The 17,832-nt window shown below is 43.0% G+C and overlaps 1 protein-coding gene across 2 annotated transcripts in view; it reads left to right on the forward strand.

Annotated features, from left to right (window-relative positions):
* Nucleotides 1–7,949: 7,949 nt before the first annotated feature.
* The window catches only part of FAM234B (family with sequence similarity 234 member B), a 32,745-nt gene continuing 22,862 nt past the window's right edge, over nucleotides 7,950–17,832 (forward strand). The window contains exons 1-2 of one of the 2 annotated variants that reach the window (XM_023643147.2): nucleotides 7,950–8,319; nucleotides 17,119–17,517. In XM_023643147.2, coding sequence (XP_023498915.1) covers nucleotides 8,283–8,319; nucleotides 17,119–17,517 — 436 coding nt within the window. In that variant the 5' untranslated portion in view covers nucleotides 7,950–8,282. Of the gene's footprint in view, nucleotides 8,320–8,495; nucleotides 8,825–17,118; nucleotides 17,518–17,832 lie in introns of those variants that run through there. The other variant, XM_070269930.1, reaches the window with a different exon arrangement.

The raw sequence follows: 17,832 nt of genomic DNA on the forward strand, positions 1-17,832 counted from the left end.
ATGGCTATAATTAACAAGACAAAAAATAACAAATGTTGGAGAGGATGTGGAGAAAAGGGAACCCACACGCTGCTGAGGGGAATGCAGACTGGTGCAGTCATTATAGAAAACAGTATGGAGATTTCTTCAAAAAATTAAAACTAGAAATACCATATGACCCAGCTCTCCCACTACTAGGTATTTATCTGAAGAACATGAAATCAACAATTCAGAGAGATTTATGCACCCCTATGCTCACTGCAGCACTATTCACAATAGCCAAGATGTGGAAGTAACCCAAGTGCCCATCAACAGATGAATGGATAAAGAAGATGTGGTATATATATATATACAATAGAATACTATTCAGCCATAAAAAAATATACAATAGTGCCATTTGTGACAGCCTAGATGGACCTTGAGGGCATTATGCTAAGTGAAATAAGCTTGGCAGAGAAAGACAAACACTGTATGATTTCCTTCATATGAGGAAGATAAACACGTGCATAAGGAGAACAGATTAGTGGTTACCAGAGGAGGAGGAGGTCAGGGGAGGGCAAAGAGGTAAAGGGGCACATATGTATGGCAATGCAAAAAACTAGACTATTGGTGGTGAGCACGATACAGTCTATATAGAAACTGAAAAATAATAATGTACACCCGAAATTTACACAATGTTATAAGCCAATATGTCCTCAATAAAATAATTTTAAAGAAAAGACTGGGGCAGAGAATAAAAAGTAACTACTCAGATGAAAGAATAAAATTTCCAAGTCTTGAAGACTAATATATAAAAGGAGAATATTCATGGTAAGAAAGAAAAAAGAAGAAATGAGTGGGATTTTCTGAACTGTATAAGTAAAAAGCAACTTTATACCTAATTTCTGGAAAAATGTCCTAGAGACTTTAGTTCTTTAAGGACAAGCTCTCGGAAGGAAAACAAAATAAAAGAAAAAATAATGAATGAAGATATTTAGTGGCAAAGGGAGAGTAGATTTATTTGTCTGACAACCTTTGCATGGTTTGTGGCTATTACATCCTTTCAGCTCTGCCATTGTGATTGCTCCTCTCAAAACCTCAAATAACACCCTAGACATGAATTAAGAATCACATCAAGTACTGTGTCATGTTTAACCCCAGGCTGATGAACCCAGCTCGTTGCCAAACCCAGAAATCCAGCCAGAAGTAAAGGGTGATCAGGTTTTATTAGATTACTTTAGAGGCAAGATTATAATGAAAAATCTTTAAGAAATAATTTTTTGGTTTAATGTAATTCATAAAATTACATTATAACAGTGTACTTCAAATAAGGAAAGCTGAAAGTATTAACTGTATAGGAATGAGAATAATGGATAGTATCTACTATAATTGTGTGTTAGGGAGAACTTACTTTTATTCAGTATATCTCATAAGATGGCCATTTACCTTCCCCTCATCACAGACCAATATAGAGGGAAAGAGTTCATTTCCATACATTGTGTGTTGGGCTGTCATTTAAGGTGCAGTTTCCACATAGCCCAGTGGCATCGCTCAAGATGGAGAGAGCCAGGGAGCCTCAGTGTCTGTGTAAGATTTGGTCCAGTCTTCTGATGAGATGCTGAGCTCTGGCTGCAGGGAGACTGGCTGCTGGAGGGGCAGGTATGCGTCAGGCCGGGCATAGGTAACTGTTCCACCTATGGTCAGGCTCACAGGAGAAGAAATATAAGTTCTGTAAGGTTTAGTCGTTCATATAATAAGAGGAAAATAAACAGCACCTGTATTTTTTTTCTTGCCAGAACAGGAAATCAGGTGAAAAGTCAGAATTTGTGCATTTATTGTGTCTGAGAGTCAAGGCATGAGCAACCTAACGCATCATGACCTCTTTGTTGTAACTGGTCTCCCTGTCTCCACTCTTGTTTTTCTCCAATTTATTCTCCACATAGCAGCCAATTAGATCACATCACTTTTTGATTAAAGTCCTTCAATATCATGGCCTTCCATGTGTCCGCATGATCTGGCTTCTGCCTACCTCTTACTTCTCAGCACCAGCTCTTTGCAACTATCCTCCAGGCACAGTGGTTTCCTCCATAGAACCAAAGTCTTTTCTGACTTGGGCCTTCACACACTCTGTTCTTCACTCTCTACACAGCCAACTTCTACCCATTCTTCGGGTCTCAGCTTGAGCATCGGTTTCTCACAGGGCCACTTCCTCGCCCACTAGCTAATCTATGTTCTTATCACACAGATTAGTGAACAGTGCTTATTACAATTTATAATGATATATTATTTACTACTTGCTTAATGTCCGACTCCCCGACTAGATTGCAAGGCCTTCGAAGGCAAGGATCTTGCTGGCTTTGTCCACTATTTTATATCCAGCTCTGCAGAAAGAATTGCCTAGGAGTGGCCCTTGAGAAGGACATAGCCAGTGGACTCCAGGAGCAGGGCACTTGATGTCAAGGGTCAACGTTTCTTATTCTGTGTTATGATTCCTTATGGAGATACAGAGATGAGATGACCAGAGGTAATTATCAGAAAAGTTGAGTCCACCTAACTGGAGGGGGAGGGGAGAAGTGCCAGCCATGAGGCATGTGTGGAATGTGTAAGCACCGTTAAGGGATAAACATGCAGAGGGCCTGGGTTTCCTGACGTCGTGCAGGCTGGGTGCTTGGACCATGGTGTGGGTGTGAAGAGCAGCAGTGAAAGAACTTGAGATCATTTGGATGACACGACTCAAGGAATGTGAACTTAGAAGAAAAGTTTTATTAATTATAAAAAGTCCCCCCTCCTTTTTTAAAAAACTATTTTTCTAAATTGATTTCATCTTCTCCCATAATGTGCTAGTCATTCATTCATGAATTCTCATTTATCCAATAAACATCTGCGGCAATGTGCTCTGCATTGTATAGAGCTGAAAAAGATACAGAAATCTCACTTCTACTCTTTAAGAACTCAACATTTAGATTTAGACATATATTCAAATCATTACAATACACAGCCATCTGTGATAAATACTCTAAGAAGGGCAGAAGAATGAAGTGTTCCAGTATGTCAGTTAGATGACCAGTGGTACCCTAATTTATTGACTTTTAGAACATTACTTACGACTTAACCAGTGAGCTAGAACTGCAGAACTAAAATGACTCAATAAAGGGTGTAGACTAAATATTAAAAAATCAGTTCTGCATAGGTCCTGCCCAATCAGAGCACTCTGACTAATCCGCTAGGACTCCTGGCCAATTAGAACAAATGTTGGCCAAATATCAGCTACATTCAACACTGAGCACCTTCCATGAATCAGGTACTGCCCTAAAGGGGTTTTTAGTCTGGTTACCATGCTATAAGTGAGGCAGGGGTTTCAAATAGTCTTCAATTTTTAGGCCAAATCAAACTGATAGGTGGCGGTACCTTGGATAGCTGAGGTGAGGACTCTAAAGCTGAGTGCAGGCTCACCGTGAAAGAGTGTGGTGACTGACCGTTGCCATGATGAAGAAAGGACAAATTGTAGCACACGTACCATATATTTGATGTCCTTGCTTGTGATGAAAAAAACAGACAAACCTGCATTCCTCCTTCAAGCATGTAGGAACTGTGTGACTTGAGGCAAGTGGCTTTATCTATCTAGTTTATATACCCTCGTTGTAAGATTGGGGTAGTAATACCTATTTCACAGGACTATTGTGAGAATTAAACAGGACAGTATTGGAAGGACAGTATGGCGAACATTCTGTGAGAATTCCATTGTATGAAGTGACAGCTTCAATGAAAAGATTCTGCCCACTGTAGGATGGAGGTGAGATTCCAGCCTCACAGTGAGGCTAACAACAGAAGGAGGAAAGAAAAGGAAGAGGAGAAAGCTTAAAAGTGAGGGAGACCCAAGAGGGTCCTGGTGGAGTAAGATGCAGTGATGGAGCCCAAGAGCAGAGAGCTGGGAGAAGAGATGTGTCCAACAGGTTTTTTTGGTGAAATGCTGTATGCCCTGTGACCCCTCCCCCCAACCCCTTGAATCTTCAGGAAAACTACACAAGTCACAATATGCTTGGTTCACTGGATTGTTTTTGGAAGTTGGTGAAGGGTTGAATTTTGGATTATGGTTGGCTAGGGTCCAAAACAGTGTCTTCTCTTGTGAGTGAAGGTGGTAGCTATGGCCACCCCCATTACAACCACAACTGCTTTCGTAGACACACAAACAAGCTATGATGAGAGCCTGGAGGAAGGAGAGCTGCGTTGTCCTGGGTGGGTCTGTCCTTAATTACACTCTCATTCTTAAACACATGTTCCAGCCAGAGACTTGTTAAGAAGAAGCCTTTGTTTAAATCTCAGGGCCCAGAAAGCATTTTATAGTCTAGACTCAAGAAAGTTCCATAATCTAAACTGGATGAGTCCTTATGCTTTATTAAAGGACGCTCTGGGAACACAAACCTGTTTGTCTTCCTCATAAGCTATGCAACTCCTGGCCAGAGAGTCAAGTTTTCTGTAAGGAGAAGTGAGTATGCCACTTGTAAAAGCCCTTTTCCATCTTCCTGATTCAAATGCAAGGCCGATTTCATGGGATCCTTGACATTTGCGTCTAACTCCAAAATAATCTTTGCTGAGCACTTCTTCTGCTTTTCTCAATCTCCCTGCTCTTGTTGCTATTTGCTACAGTACTTTCTTTTTGCTCTTTTGATCTCACACTTATTATTGCTTCCTGATTCTATCTCTTTGGCACCAGGGTAGCAGAGGGTACCACTCTGAGCCTGAGACGGGTCTGCCAGTGAGTGCAGCTTGTCCTATGCCCCACTGACAGATGTAGGAATGGCTCCAGAAATCTGTGGAAGGGCTGAGGACCCTCCAAGGAGAGCTTTACCTTACACATAGTGACAGGTCCTAACTCAGGACATCAAGCTTAATTCAGGAACAAAGCTTTAGTCTCTAGAGGAGAAAGGCAATTCTAAGACCAGTGCTGGAACCCCCTCCCACCACCAAGAACTCAGCTCTATGTCCCATAAATGTAGGGTGACTAGTATAGCAGAGACTGGCTAGATGCTCCCAAACTGTTTCCTTTTCTTCCTGGCACATACCTACCTGGCATACACACTCTGTGTCTGAGTTCTGGCCAAATCTATGTGGGCAGAAGTCACAGATACCACCTCCAGGCTTGGCCCGTAAAACTTCCTGCATGATCAGGAGATGCAAATGACCCAGTGGAGGACTCCAAGGCCCTAAGGATGAAGAAGCCTGGACGACAGGAGCCTGGGTCTTGAATGACTGGGAGGAATAGAGCCCCAGTGCTGCTTGTCTCTGTCCTCACCTTGACTGTGACACAAGCAGATATGAACTCTTATTCTCTAAAACCACTGAAATTGTGAAATTATTATAGCAATAACTTTGCTCTGATTGACTTACTAAGTAAAAATGGAAAGCTCTGTTTAATGAAAATACTGCATCTGACCTTGAAGAATAGGCAGCATTGTGTTGGTATTTTTCTAATAAAGAGTAACATAAAGAGAAGGGAGAGGCAGTCTTCTCTAGTCGCCATTCTCTGAACAGCTTTGACATTTTAACAGCACTAAAATATGAAGTGGCATTGACTAGTGGGAGATATAGGAAGAAGTCACAAGTTTTGAAAGGAGGCAGAAATGGCCACGAGGCCTGGCAGTCTCAGTGGTACCAAGAGGGGGAGGTGGCAGCTGCTGGTGGACACAGTGGTACTTGTTCCAAGAGGAAGCGGTGAAAGCTAGTAGCAGGGTCAGGAACAGCAGAAGTGGCCACGGTGTCCAGGGAATTGTAAGTATTAAATGACCAGACTTGATCATGAGCCCATGTGGGACGCTTAGAGATTTTAAGCAATACTTGAGATATCACAATGGTGGTAAGAACCAGCGAATATGGGATCCCTCTATAAGGTTCTGGAACGAGGGAAGGGTGGGGAAGAATACTCCCACTGCAGATCAATGTAGGAAGAATAGAAGGGGCTCTTCTGGTTTCAGCTGTGATTTTCGTAAACAGAATTTCTTCTCTTTATAGCAGTCAGGCAGGTTAGACTGTCCACAGGCGTCCCTCCCCAGCCACCCTTGTCTCACTTCTCAGGGAGGCAAGCCAAGCTGGGAAGCCAGGAAGCCCCGGGCATTTGCTTTTCCCACAGTGATCTCAGTAGGTGTTCGGGCAGTGAAGCCACTTGCATTCCACCAGGTAACTAGAGAGGAATCTGCAGATTTTCTTCATCTAAAGGGCAAAGTTCCCTATTCATTTGGTGGCTGCTTTGAAATTTCTCCTTTAATTGGAAGAAAAGATGTTAAATTTGAGAGACACTGTTCTAAGCTGTGGTTCCTGTGGTAAAATGGGAAAAAAATGTAGAAGGATGGGAGAGATTTCCAGAGGTGGCAAGGAAGACAAAGAGGAAGAAACCCAGGGAGGTGGGAGGGGGGGATTCCTCAGCAGCTGCTTCCTCCTGAAAATCGTCTGGGCGAAACTGGGGGGACTATGGGGAGAGTGGGAACGCCGTAAAGATTAGGCACGGAGAGCTGAGAGCTGCAGATGCCACATCTATGGGATGTGTATGCACTCACAGACGTTTATATGCATACACATAACCGTGTGTACACACACAGGTATTCTGGATGACTACACAGTCTGGAGCAAAGTTTTAATGAAACTTTAAACTGTACAATTTTATTTTACTTCTTCTGTGATTTTACAATCACATAAGAAGGGACTCTCCTAGAATATACCCTTTTACTAAGAAAAGTGGACATATTTTCTCCTTTTTCCCTATCCTGTGTAACCTGACTCTTCCGGTCCACCTGCACCCTCTCCTAGAAATGCAAGTTCCAGTTCTTCTGCAGCAAAAACAGACATGTCCTACATCCTGCTCGCCTTAAAGCTTATTTTTCTCGGTTTTCATATCTCAGGAATGTGTCCAGTTAGCTAATCTGATATCAGGCACGCCACTACTGGCTTATTGTGACTTGTAGTCCTTTTCCTCCTAGATGACCTACATAGATGTACAGTATGGTTTTTAACCATACCTCCAGAGAAGTGGCAAACAGTAGAAATTTTGGGTATTGTTGAATGCTGAAAGAATAAATAAATAAATTACGAACTCATCAAAATATTATAAAATTTATCTGTTATTAAGTGATTAAATTGTCAAAAATTAATAAATTATTAATATAAAGAAGAGCTAACACTTATAAAACACCAGGTGCCATGCGCTGTTCTAAGTACTTTGAATGTATGGACTTAATTCTCAGGACAACTCAGTGGAATTGGACCTATTTCATCCCCATTTTGCAAATGAGGGAACTGAGGTAGACAGAGATTAAGTAACTAGTCCTAGATCTGGAGGCTAGGAAATGGTGGAGCTGGGATTTGACCTCATGTGGCCTGGCTCCAGAATTTGTGCTCTGTCAGAATTGGTCACATTTTTTCGTGGGGAAAAGGGTGGTGGGGATGGCTGTTATAGACTCTCTGATTACACCCACGAGATAGTCCTATTGATGGGTTCTCATGGGAATGAGGCGGCATCCTAGCGAGAGGTATCTTAGAGTTTTTGTTTGACACTAAGTTGTCACATCACCTTTCTAGATCTCAGTTTTCTTTTCAATAAAACGAGGGTGGACTAGATGGCATCTAAGGTCCGTTCTAGTTCTAAGATAAATAACATCTTCAGCATAACTAAAATGCTGATCCCTTGGTGCCTGTGGGGAAGAGGCAGGTGAGTTCTTGCTTCCTAGACCCTTCACGCAAGAAGCTGAGGGGTAGGGTGCTGAGCAGACACCTGGAAAGAACTGGTAACAAGAGATGAGTGTTAGTGCTCCAGGAAACCTCCATCTTTGCCTAAGAAACATAAATTCTCACAGTAAGCTTGCGAAATAGGTAGTACAGTCTCCATTTTAAAAATGAAGCTGAAGCTTAGTCATACCAAGTGACTTGTCTAAGATGGCCCAATGAGTAAAAGATGCAGGCAAGATTCAAATCCCGTCTGTTTGACTCCAAAGCCCAAGCGCATTTCACAACCCGAGCCTCCGTTAATATCCGTCTCATTCCTTTCTCCCTGCAAGCCTAGGGGCTAGTTTTTATTTCCCCATTTCACTGAGGAGGAAAGCGAGACTCAGAGTGGCAAAGCTACCAGCCAAGCAAGGGGTCCGGCTCGGAGTGGGCGGGAGAAAAGGCTGCAGACGCTGGCACGTGGCTGCGGATGCCGCAGCCCGGCGCCTCCTCCCGGCCCTCCTCGGCTGCGCGGCTCCCACCTTTCCAGGTCCCAGACGCGCGCACGACCCGCGCCGAACTACACTTCCCGGCAGGACGCGGGCGCGCGCACGCGCACTGGGACCTCAGCCATGGCGACCGTGCTGTCCAGAGCGCTTAAGCTCCCGGGTAAGGAGGCGCAGCCTCGCGACCACCCGGCCCGCGCTGGGCCTGGGGAGACAGGGAGGCCAGGCTCTGGGGGCGAAGCCGGTTGGGGCCTGGCTCCAACCTGGGCGGAGCTGCAGAGGCGCGGAGGCGACGCGATGCAGCCCCCGCGGGCTAGGGTCCATGCGCCACCAGGGGGCGAGACGGGCGCCCGGCGAGTGGCGGGTCGCGGGCGTGGGGCGAGCCTGGGAGACTCGGGGCGAGGGGCCGCTGGAGGCGCGCGGGGCAGGTGACCGGGAGCGGGTGGGCGCGCTGGCGCCGGCGACTGTCAGAGCGCGAGTCGCCGCCGTCCCAAGGGGTGGGCTGGTGAAGGGAGCATCCTTTCCCGAGCGCCGCGAAGGATGTACCGCAGGGTCTCCAGCTCCCGCTGTCTTGGGCTGGACCTGGGCGGGGGCAGGGAGCGGCAGGGCGACAAGAGACCCTCGGGAGTAGCCTCTGCACTTAATAACTACATTGACGCAGCCATGAGGTAGGTGGGACAGGGACTTCTCCTTCTAGTTTACAGAAGAGGAAAATGAGAGTTATTTGGCTAATTGACTTGTCCAATTGGAAAAGCCTGGACTTGAACACAGAGGGTCTTTTGACTCTACATCCTGGGCTTTTGATTCCACTTGGTCAGCCTCTGGCTGTCGAGGCTAAGCACTTATGAGAGAAATGATTTGGCACCGCATGTTGCAGATACTGGACGGAATATTCTTTAAGGAGGCACTGGTGGTGATGACAGCTTCCAGAGCTAATTCAGGACTTTGGGCAGCAGCTCCAAGTTTTTTTTTTTTTTCCCTTTCTCTTAAACCTCCGGAATGGGACTGTGCTGCTAGAAACTTGCTATTTTAATAAAAGTATATGTATTCTGCCCAAATAAATTTTAAACGTTATGGCTTTAAAAAATGTTATGGTTCTACCTAAATAAATTTTAAACATTAAACTATAAACACTTGTTTGCTGATAACTTAAGATGTCAGTGGGAAAAGCAGTTCCTTTCACTGACATGTTAGAAAGGGCTCATTGGGTGTCTGGTGGAGGTCCAGTATAAGGCTGCCGAGATCGCAGCGTCCTTGTTCTCAAGGAGCGTCCAGGGTGCTGTATTGTGCCATGGATGACACTGGGTTGGATATGAATTTGATATGAATTTGCATTTCTGTCCCCAGACTTCATGACCTCAGACATTTTTTTTTTCACATGCACTCATGAGAACATTGGAAGGAACATTGATAATATCTATCTTGGAATGTGTATGTAACTTGCAATGAAATGTGGGACATGTCCCTTTACCTGAGGATTAATTAACTTTGAAGAGTGTAGTCCAGTGTATTCTAAGTAGGATGATCATGTTTAGCTTTATTTCTTTATTTCTTTTAGATTCCCAGTTTTTTTTTCAGCATACGGAATTGGTATTCTCTGAGGATGGGAATGCAGGAAAATCTTGCTTTTGAAACTCTTGAGCTCGTTTGCATTGTCAGATCCTGAGGCTGTGTGTTCTTACTCTCTGGAGTATTCAGTTGCAGTGACGTGGGCTGACAGACAGGGTAGGGAAAGCACAGTCTGGGCCTGGGGCCTGTGTGAGGACAGCAGCTTGGCCCTGAGCAGTCAGGTGTGTGTGATACTGTTTTTGGCCCAGATAGGACAGACAACCATATGTTCTTTTATGTAATGTGGTCGTTTTTTTTCCTTGTCTCCCTCTTGCCCTTTCTCTCCTCCACCCCAAATAAAATTTTTAGCTTTTCTATTAGGGAGAAGTTGTTGCTTTCTCATAGCTCTTTTTAGATATCTTGTCATTGGGACTGTGAGGCTGCTGTCCTGTTTGGCTACTGTGTTGTTACCTTAGTTAATCCTCACTGGTTTTTTTTCAAATTAAGGTATAATTGACATATAATATTACAGTATATTAGTTTCAGGGGTACAACATAATGATTTGACATTTGTGTATATTGAGAAATGATCACCACAGTGACATCCTCACTATTTTTATGTGTAAGGAAGCAGACTAGAATGGTGACTAAGAGCCTGAGACAGGCTTGGGTTCAAATGCATTCTTTACCAGATGAGTTACTTCATCTCATTCAGCTTTAGTTTCTTCATGTGTAATAATAATGTTTTTATGGAACATTCACTCTGTGCCACACACTCTTCTATGTATTTACCTCATAGGGTTATTTGGCATAGTGGGAGAGATGGATGTGCGTGAGAGGTTTGTTAACCTTTGGCTCGGTAATTATTCAGTAAGTGTTAGCTGTTGTTATTATCATCATTAGCACCGTGATCATTTGTGAATGTGATACCTGAAGGGAGGCCTGAGGTAACCGGGCTGATGACAGATGTTGTCAGCCTCATGAAGAAAGAACAGGTGCTGGGAATGTATTTCAGCCTTAGAGCCTTCCAGAAGCCCAGGATAGAAAGATGTTTGGCTCACATGCATAGAATGAGGTTAATTAGTAACAGAAGGACAATGTAACATTCATAAAGCAGCCTGTGGGACAGCTTATCTCTTAAGTATATATTTTTTTAGTCTCTTTTAAAGTTTGAAGGTCAAACACTGAAGGGAATATCAGAGCACAGTATTATTATAATGGTTTGTTTTATTATGTGTAACTTGGATCAACTAATCCATGATGTGAAATCTTTACCTTTAGTTGTGGTAAAGTGTATGGTATAGTCTGTGTATAGTATAATACTGTTATAGAATAGTATATCATAGTATATTTCCCTGGAGCCATTCGAGGGTGGCACACTTGCATCTCCTGCCTATTTATGTTTTCTTCTATATCATTTTGGGAATACTATTTAACCAGCATCTTTGGTCTTCCCAAGCGGAAAAGTGATAGCCATGGAAAGCTCATTTATATAGATGTATTATGAAATCGCTGTCCTCACTTTTATTCTTGAGAGCCTTTCATTGACTAAAAAATCTGAGTGGTGGTTGAAATCAGCAGAGAAGTGAGCTGTGAAGTGTGAATGTTTCCAGCTCCTCAGCTCAAGTATAACTTCAGGCCAGTCACTGTACTCTATACGTCACTCTCTCTTGCTGTCTTCTGTAAATAGATTGAAAAATTGTTGACTTAGGAGTTCTCTCATCAAAACTTGCAGTCCGTAATAATTAAGCTGAAGTTTGTCTTTGCACTATCTGAAAAACTATATATTAATCAGGTAACAGTAAATATCCTTCTCAAGAGTTAGGTCAAGAACTGGCCCTACTCTTCTATGATCTTTTAAGGAAAGACTCGAGAGCCTGGTAGTCTCTGAGTTCTCGCATGCTTGCCTTTATACTTCAAAGATGTCCTGTCTGGGTCAGAGGTCTTAAACTTTGTACCCTGTGTTCTTTCTCAGAGGACGTTTTACACATTGCTGCACTATATTTTGTAATGTATGTAACTGTGGAGAAGTCAGCCTGATATTTGTTCCTATCATTAGTGTCTCAATTCTTTTTCCCTTAGCTGGGCTGCTCATAGGATTCTTTCTCTGTTTTTGAAGTTCGGTGCCTTTACTAGGACATGTTTCAATAGTGATTACGATGCATCAGTTTTTCTTGGGACTCAGTGTACCCTTTATTCTACAGTTTTAGGTCTTGCTTTATTGCAGGAACTTTTTGGATGTATCTTTTAAATATTGTTTTTGGTTCCATTTTCTTTTCTGTTCTCTTCTTCGGTTATGCGTATATTGGGTCACCTTTGTGCTATCTGTCCCTTTCTTTTCATTCTTTTTAAATAAAGCCTTGATCTTTTCCAGAGGAGGCACATAGCTAGTCAGTTCAGACCTCGAAGCCAGGCTGCCTAGGTTTGAATCCTTGCAGTGTTACTTACTTGCTGTTTAACTATGGGCCAGTTACTTAAACTTCCAAACTTAAGTTTCCTCATCTTTATTTATTTATTTATTATTTATTTTTTTTCCTAAAGATTGGCACCTGAGCTAACATCTGTTGCCACTCTTTTTCCTTTTTTTTTTCCTTCTTCTTCTTCTCTCCAAAGCCCCCCAGTACATAATTGTATATTCTAGTTGTGAGTGCCTTTGGTTGTGCTATGTGGGACGCCACCTCAGCATGGCCTGACGAGCTGTGCCATGTCCGCACCCAGGATCCAAACCAGCGAAACCCTGGGCCACCAAAGCAGAGCATGGGAACTTATCCACGCAGCATGGGGCCGGTCCCCTCCTCATCTTTAAAATGGAGGTAACGATGTGTCTACCTCAAAGAGCTGTTATGAAGATGTACAAAGATGAGGCATTACCAGGGCTTGGAAGAGTACATAGTAAATGCTCAGAACTGCCAGCCATTGTTATTTCCGTTTCATTTTGCTTGATTTTCTCCAGTCCACCGTTTATGGCTCTGACTCTGTTTTCAGCCGTGTCTGTTATTTTTGCTGGTCCCGATGAGGATCAGCCCTGTCTGTTTACTTTTCATCTCTATTGAATTGTCATTCCTTCTTAGAAAGGTTATGCTTTTTCTTTGAGCCCTTATTTCAGAGAAGCCTATTTTCTTTAATTTCTTGGATCTCACCGGGAAGTATCTGTTCATTATTTCTTCCATTTCATGGTATGGTTTGTCCAGCACTTGTTCTTGAGCTGATTTTGTTTGCTATGTTTTGCTGTAAATTCTTTCTTGAATGTAGAACTGTTTAGTATCTTACAGAATGAGTTCTAGTGATGGCTCCTTTTTGATTATTAATCATATTTAAATGGGCAGTTGTTTCACAGCTAGCTGTTGGCTCAGATATGGGCTGAGCCTGGGGCCCGGGGAGTGCACCAGGGCAGCCGGAAGCTGGAATTTCATCTCCACCTGTTAACTCAGGTCCCTTTCCCACCAGTGCTCTCCCTCGTGGATGTCTCTATCCCGGCTAGTGGGGCTGCTGGTGTGTCACAGGGCCTGAGAGTGCTGATACAACATTTACTTCTCCTTGTTTCTTGTGCCGGTTTTCAGTTTATCACCCCTGAGCTCCACCTTCCCCTTTGTTGCCTGAGCTCTGAAAGTGGACCTGGGCCCTTTAAATACCAAGTTTCTCCTTCCTTGGATGCAGTCTATCTATCCTAGCTACCTGGTAGAGTTCCCTTGCCATCTATTTACTCTCCTATCATTGTTTAATGTTTGTTTATATTAAACCTGTCCTCGATGCTATCTAGTTTCTGTCTCCTGATTGGACCCAGGCTGTCAAAAAAAAAAAAAAAAAAATCCATCTCTTCAGAACTGATTGTGCTTCCAGTTGCTTTTCTAGCCCACTCTGCTGACCGCCTAGCTCACTTCTTGTAAAGAGAGAGGCTCATGCTTTTTCTCACTCAGTCTTAACCTCACTTTGACTCTCTGGTGTTGAATGGGGCTCATTGGTGCTTCTGGGACCCCACATTTTGACTTTCCAAGCAAGAGGTTACTGGTTTAGCTATATATCTGTGGAACAAACGTGGTAGTATAACTTAGTGGTTAGAACGGTGGACTCTGTAATTCAATTGCCTGAGTTTGGATCCTGGCTCTTATTTCTAGTTCTGTGATCTTAGGGCACTTACCTCTCTATATTTTCGAAAAATTTTCTTGTTGATAAAAGGGGGATAATAATAATACCTACCTCCTAGGGTTGTGAGGATTAAATGAATTAATACATGTAAGTACTTGAACCAGTGCCTGGAATGGTAGGCGCTCAGTGAATTTCCAGTTATCATCATTGTCATCATCGTTGTCGTCGTCATTGTTACTTCTGTGAACTCTGCTGTTGCTGGAGACCTGAGATATATGTGTCTATTCTTCCTGTGCTTTGTCAATTGGATACCAGTTTCACTGCACTTGGCAACAGTTTTTCATAAGTTGTAGTTTGGGAATGTGGCTGTTTTCTATTTTTTTCTATTTTAATCCCCTCCTCTTGGTTTTAGGGAGGGGACTGACAGAAATACCTTCCTTTGCCATCATGATGTAGAAGCATCTAATCTTTTTAAAGGACCAATTTAACAGCAGCTTTGTTTTTTAAAGAATGCTCTCAAATTATTTTTATAGGTTTATTAAAGATTTTATAATTTTCTGTAGCATATGCAGCCAGTTTTCTTCCTGCCTGTGATAGTCTTTGGTACAATAAAAATGCATTTCCTTTGAGCTGAGTGACTGCTTGGTGGGTGTTTGTAAGGAGTTGCGAGTTTGAAATAGGGGTGGGGGCGGATTATGTGATCCTCAAAATCTCTTCCGACCCTGAGGTTTGGGGCTGCTGGGTATGTGTGTTCCTCTTTGTCAGGTGTATTTATTTTTAAAATTTTTAAAATTGTGATAAAGTACGGATAACAAAATTTACTATCTTAAACATTTTTGAGTGTACGGTTCGGTATTGTTAATTATATTCACACTGTTGTGCAACTCATCTCCAGAATTCATTCATCTTGCAAAGCTGAAACTTTATATACCTTAAATAACAACTCCCCATTGACCTCTACCCCAGGGCCTGGAAACCACCATTCTACTTTCTGTTTCTATGAATTTGACTACAGATAAGCGGAGTCATACAGTGTCTGTCTTTTGTGACTGGCTTATTTCACTTAGCATAATGTACTCAGGATTCATCTGTGTTGTAGCGGGTGTCAGAATTTCCTTACTCTTTAAGGCTGAATGATATTCCATTGTATGTATATAGCACATTTGTTTTTATCCTGTCAGATGTATTCTTTTAGTTCAAAAAAAACAATTTGAAAAGTATTAGAGTTAATTTTATTACAACCACCTGTGGTTCTGTTTGCAAATTATTATAAATAAAGTTACCTGGGATGGGTAGGAAATGATATGCCCTAATTAATAAAATAATTTGGTTCATGAAGTAGGTGTATAAATTAGAGGTTATCTTGAATCTGTACTGACTCTGTGGCATGTCCTTGAAGTACTATTTTGAATTAAATTGCTAATAATTGGTTTATTTCTTACAATTTATGCCTTTAAAAATCAGGTCCTTGGGGCCGGCCCGGTGGTGCAGCAGTTAAGGTCGCACATTCTGCTTCTTGGCAGCCCCGGGTTCGCCGGTTCAGATCCTGGGTGCAGACATGGCACCACTTGGCAAAAGCCATGCTGTGGTAGGCATCCCATGTGTAAAGTAGAGTAAGATGGGCATGGATGTTAGCTCAGGGCCAGTCTTCCTCAGCAAAAAGAGGAGGATTGGCAGTAGTTAGCTCAGGGCTAATCTTCCTCAAAAAAAAAAAAAAAATCAAATCCAGTATTTATTGGACAAAATGAATAGCTTTGAAATTGAAAGTACATAGAAATTTCTAGTTAATAGAATGCTAGATTACTCAGTATCTTCTGTGTGTTTTTTGCATAGTACTTAATGTTTAAAATAATTCTCTGGAGTGTTCATTTTTTAATCAAACATTTATTGACTTTCTTTGTACCAAACGCTAAACTTCACACTAAAGATTTTAATTCCCATATTGATCTCAGTATAGTGTTTTATTGCTTCATTTTGTGTCTTAGAGCAAACTGAGACGTATGTATGGAGTGCCATCATTCCAGATCACAGTGAGCAGAGGAAGAGACTGAGCATCAAGAATTCTTTTTCCCTTTTCTTTAAAGTTTTTTTTTTTTTGAGGAAGATTAGCCCTGAGCTAACATCTGCTGCCAATCCTCCTCTTTTTGCCGAGGAAGCCTGGCCCTGAGCTCACATCCGTGCCCATCTTCCTCTACTTTATATGTGGGACGCCTACCACAGCATGGCCTGACAAGCGGTGCCATGTCCATACCTGGGATCCGAACCGGTGAACCCTGGGCCGCCGAGAAGCAGAACGTGCGAACTTAACTGCTGCACCACCAGGCCGGCCCCTTCTTTTTCCCTTTTTTATTAGCTGGGTTGTATATTCTTTTTTATATTTCTTCTTAACAAAAGATTTAACAATAGAGTTTACGTTAGTAACAGGTGACCAGATAATTTCAAAAAACAGAAACTTTTTCTTGGTTTTTACTTGGTTGTAGCATGAAATAAAGGCGTAAAATCATCCAGTCGTTGGCAGTGAGGGCCAAGGGGTGGCTAGGGCGGAGGCATGCTTAAGCCCTCGGGTAATTTCCACCTCTTCGCCACCCTAAATAAGCACAGGTCTAAGTAAAAACAGGGTGCCTGTTGTGTAAACCAGCTTCAATACAAGTCCTCTGCTTCTGCATCCCTGCTCCATCCCGCCCCTCCCAGAACACGTGGGCAGAAGGTAAACACCGGTGACCGGGACATGTACTAAAAGGGCACTAGAATCACAGGAGGGTTCTCAGAAGGGAGTTTCATTAAAGCATCTCCAGGTGACATTTAATGTTTGACGGTCTAAGTGTTTCCATAGAGACAATGGGGAAGCCACGCAAATATTGCGCTGTGAGCAGCAGTGTACAGAGAGCAATTGTTCTCAAAGTTTAGGAAATCCCAGGAAAGATTGGAACATCACAGATCCAAGAACATGGCAAGAAATATGCACAATATGCACATTAGGCACATGGAGGTTTGATACAAGAGCTGTGGTCTTTTTTGTTAGTGAGATGCAAACAAATTGAGAGGTTTTTTTTTTTAACTAAAAAGGTATTTGAAATTTGCTACTTTCTTTGTTTCTTTTCCAATTTTTTTACTCATTTGAAAGCAGTAATTCGAGAACACTGTGATTTTCTTTTTTCCCCCATTCTTCATCCCCTTTGCCGGCATCTGTTTTATAGGTAGCCATGCAGGTCCAGACTTGAAAACCTAGATTCGTTGTTTTCTCTGTTCTCCTAGGTGTTTGCAGTTGCCGTGTGTTTGGAGAGGGTTTCTCCTTCCTCATTCTCCTTGACTCTATCTGTCTTTTCAGGGAAGAAGAGCCCGGACCTGGGGGAGTATGATCCGCTCACACAGGCTGACAGCGACGAGAGTGAGGATGATCTTGTGCTTAACCTGCAGCAGAAAAATGGAGGGGTCAAAAATGGGAAGAGTCCTCTGGGAGAAGCACCAGAGCCCGACTCGGATGCTGAGGTTGCCGGGGCTGCAAAGCCACGTCATTTGGAGGTCACCGCAGAGGGCTACCCCTCGGACCCACTTGGGGGCCTGGAGCAGAAGGCAACCTCTTCCATTGTATCTTATGTGCGCACATCGGTCTTTCTGCTGACTCTGGTGATCTCAATGATCCTGGTGCTTGTGTGTGCTTTCCTGATCCCCTGTCCTCCCAGGGATCTGCATAGCACTTGGAGCCGCCACTTGGGCCCCCAGGGAGGTGAGTTGCAGGATTTTCTGGCCCAATTCCGTAAAACTTCATGATTACGCGTAATCCTGTAAGATTTCTGATTACACTGAAAATTTCCTCTGAGTCTTTAAAGATTAATGTGTGTCATACAGCATTTTTTCCCCCTGTGTGGGGAGGTAGCTAGAAGGTTAAGCTTTGAAATAAAACAAAAAGATGGATTGATCCAGCTTTCAAAACTTGGGAAGATCACTGCTTTGTTGTGTGTGTTAGCCTTGGTCTTAGTGAGATGCAGAGAGGGCAGAGCATTGGTTTGGTGGGTCCTGCTACGTAGCTGGCACTAGGGGA

Source organism: Equus caballus, chromosome 6 (genome assembly GCF_041296265.1).
Source record: "Equus caballus isolate H_3958 breed thoroughbred chromosome 6, TB-T2T, whole genome shotgun sequence".
Lineage (NCBI taxonomy): Eukaryota > Metazoa > Chordata > Mammalia > Perissodactyla > Equidae > Equus > Equus caballus.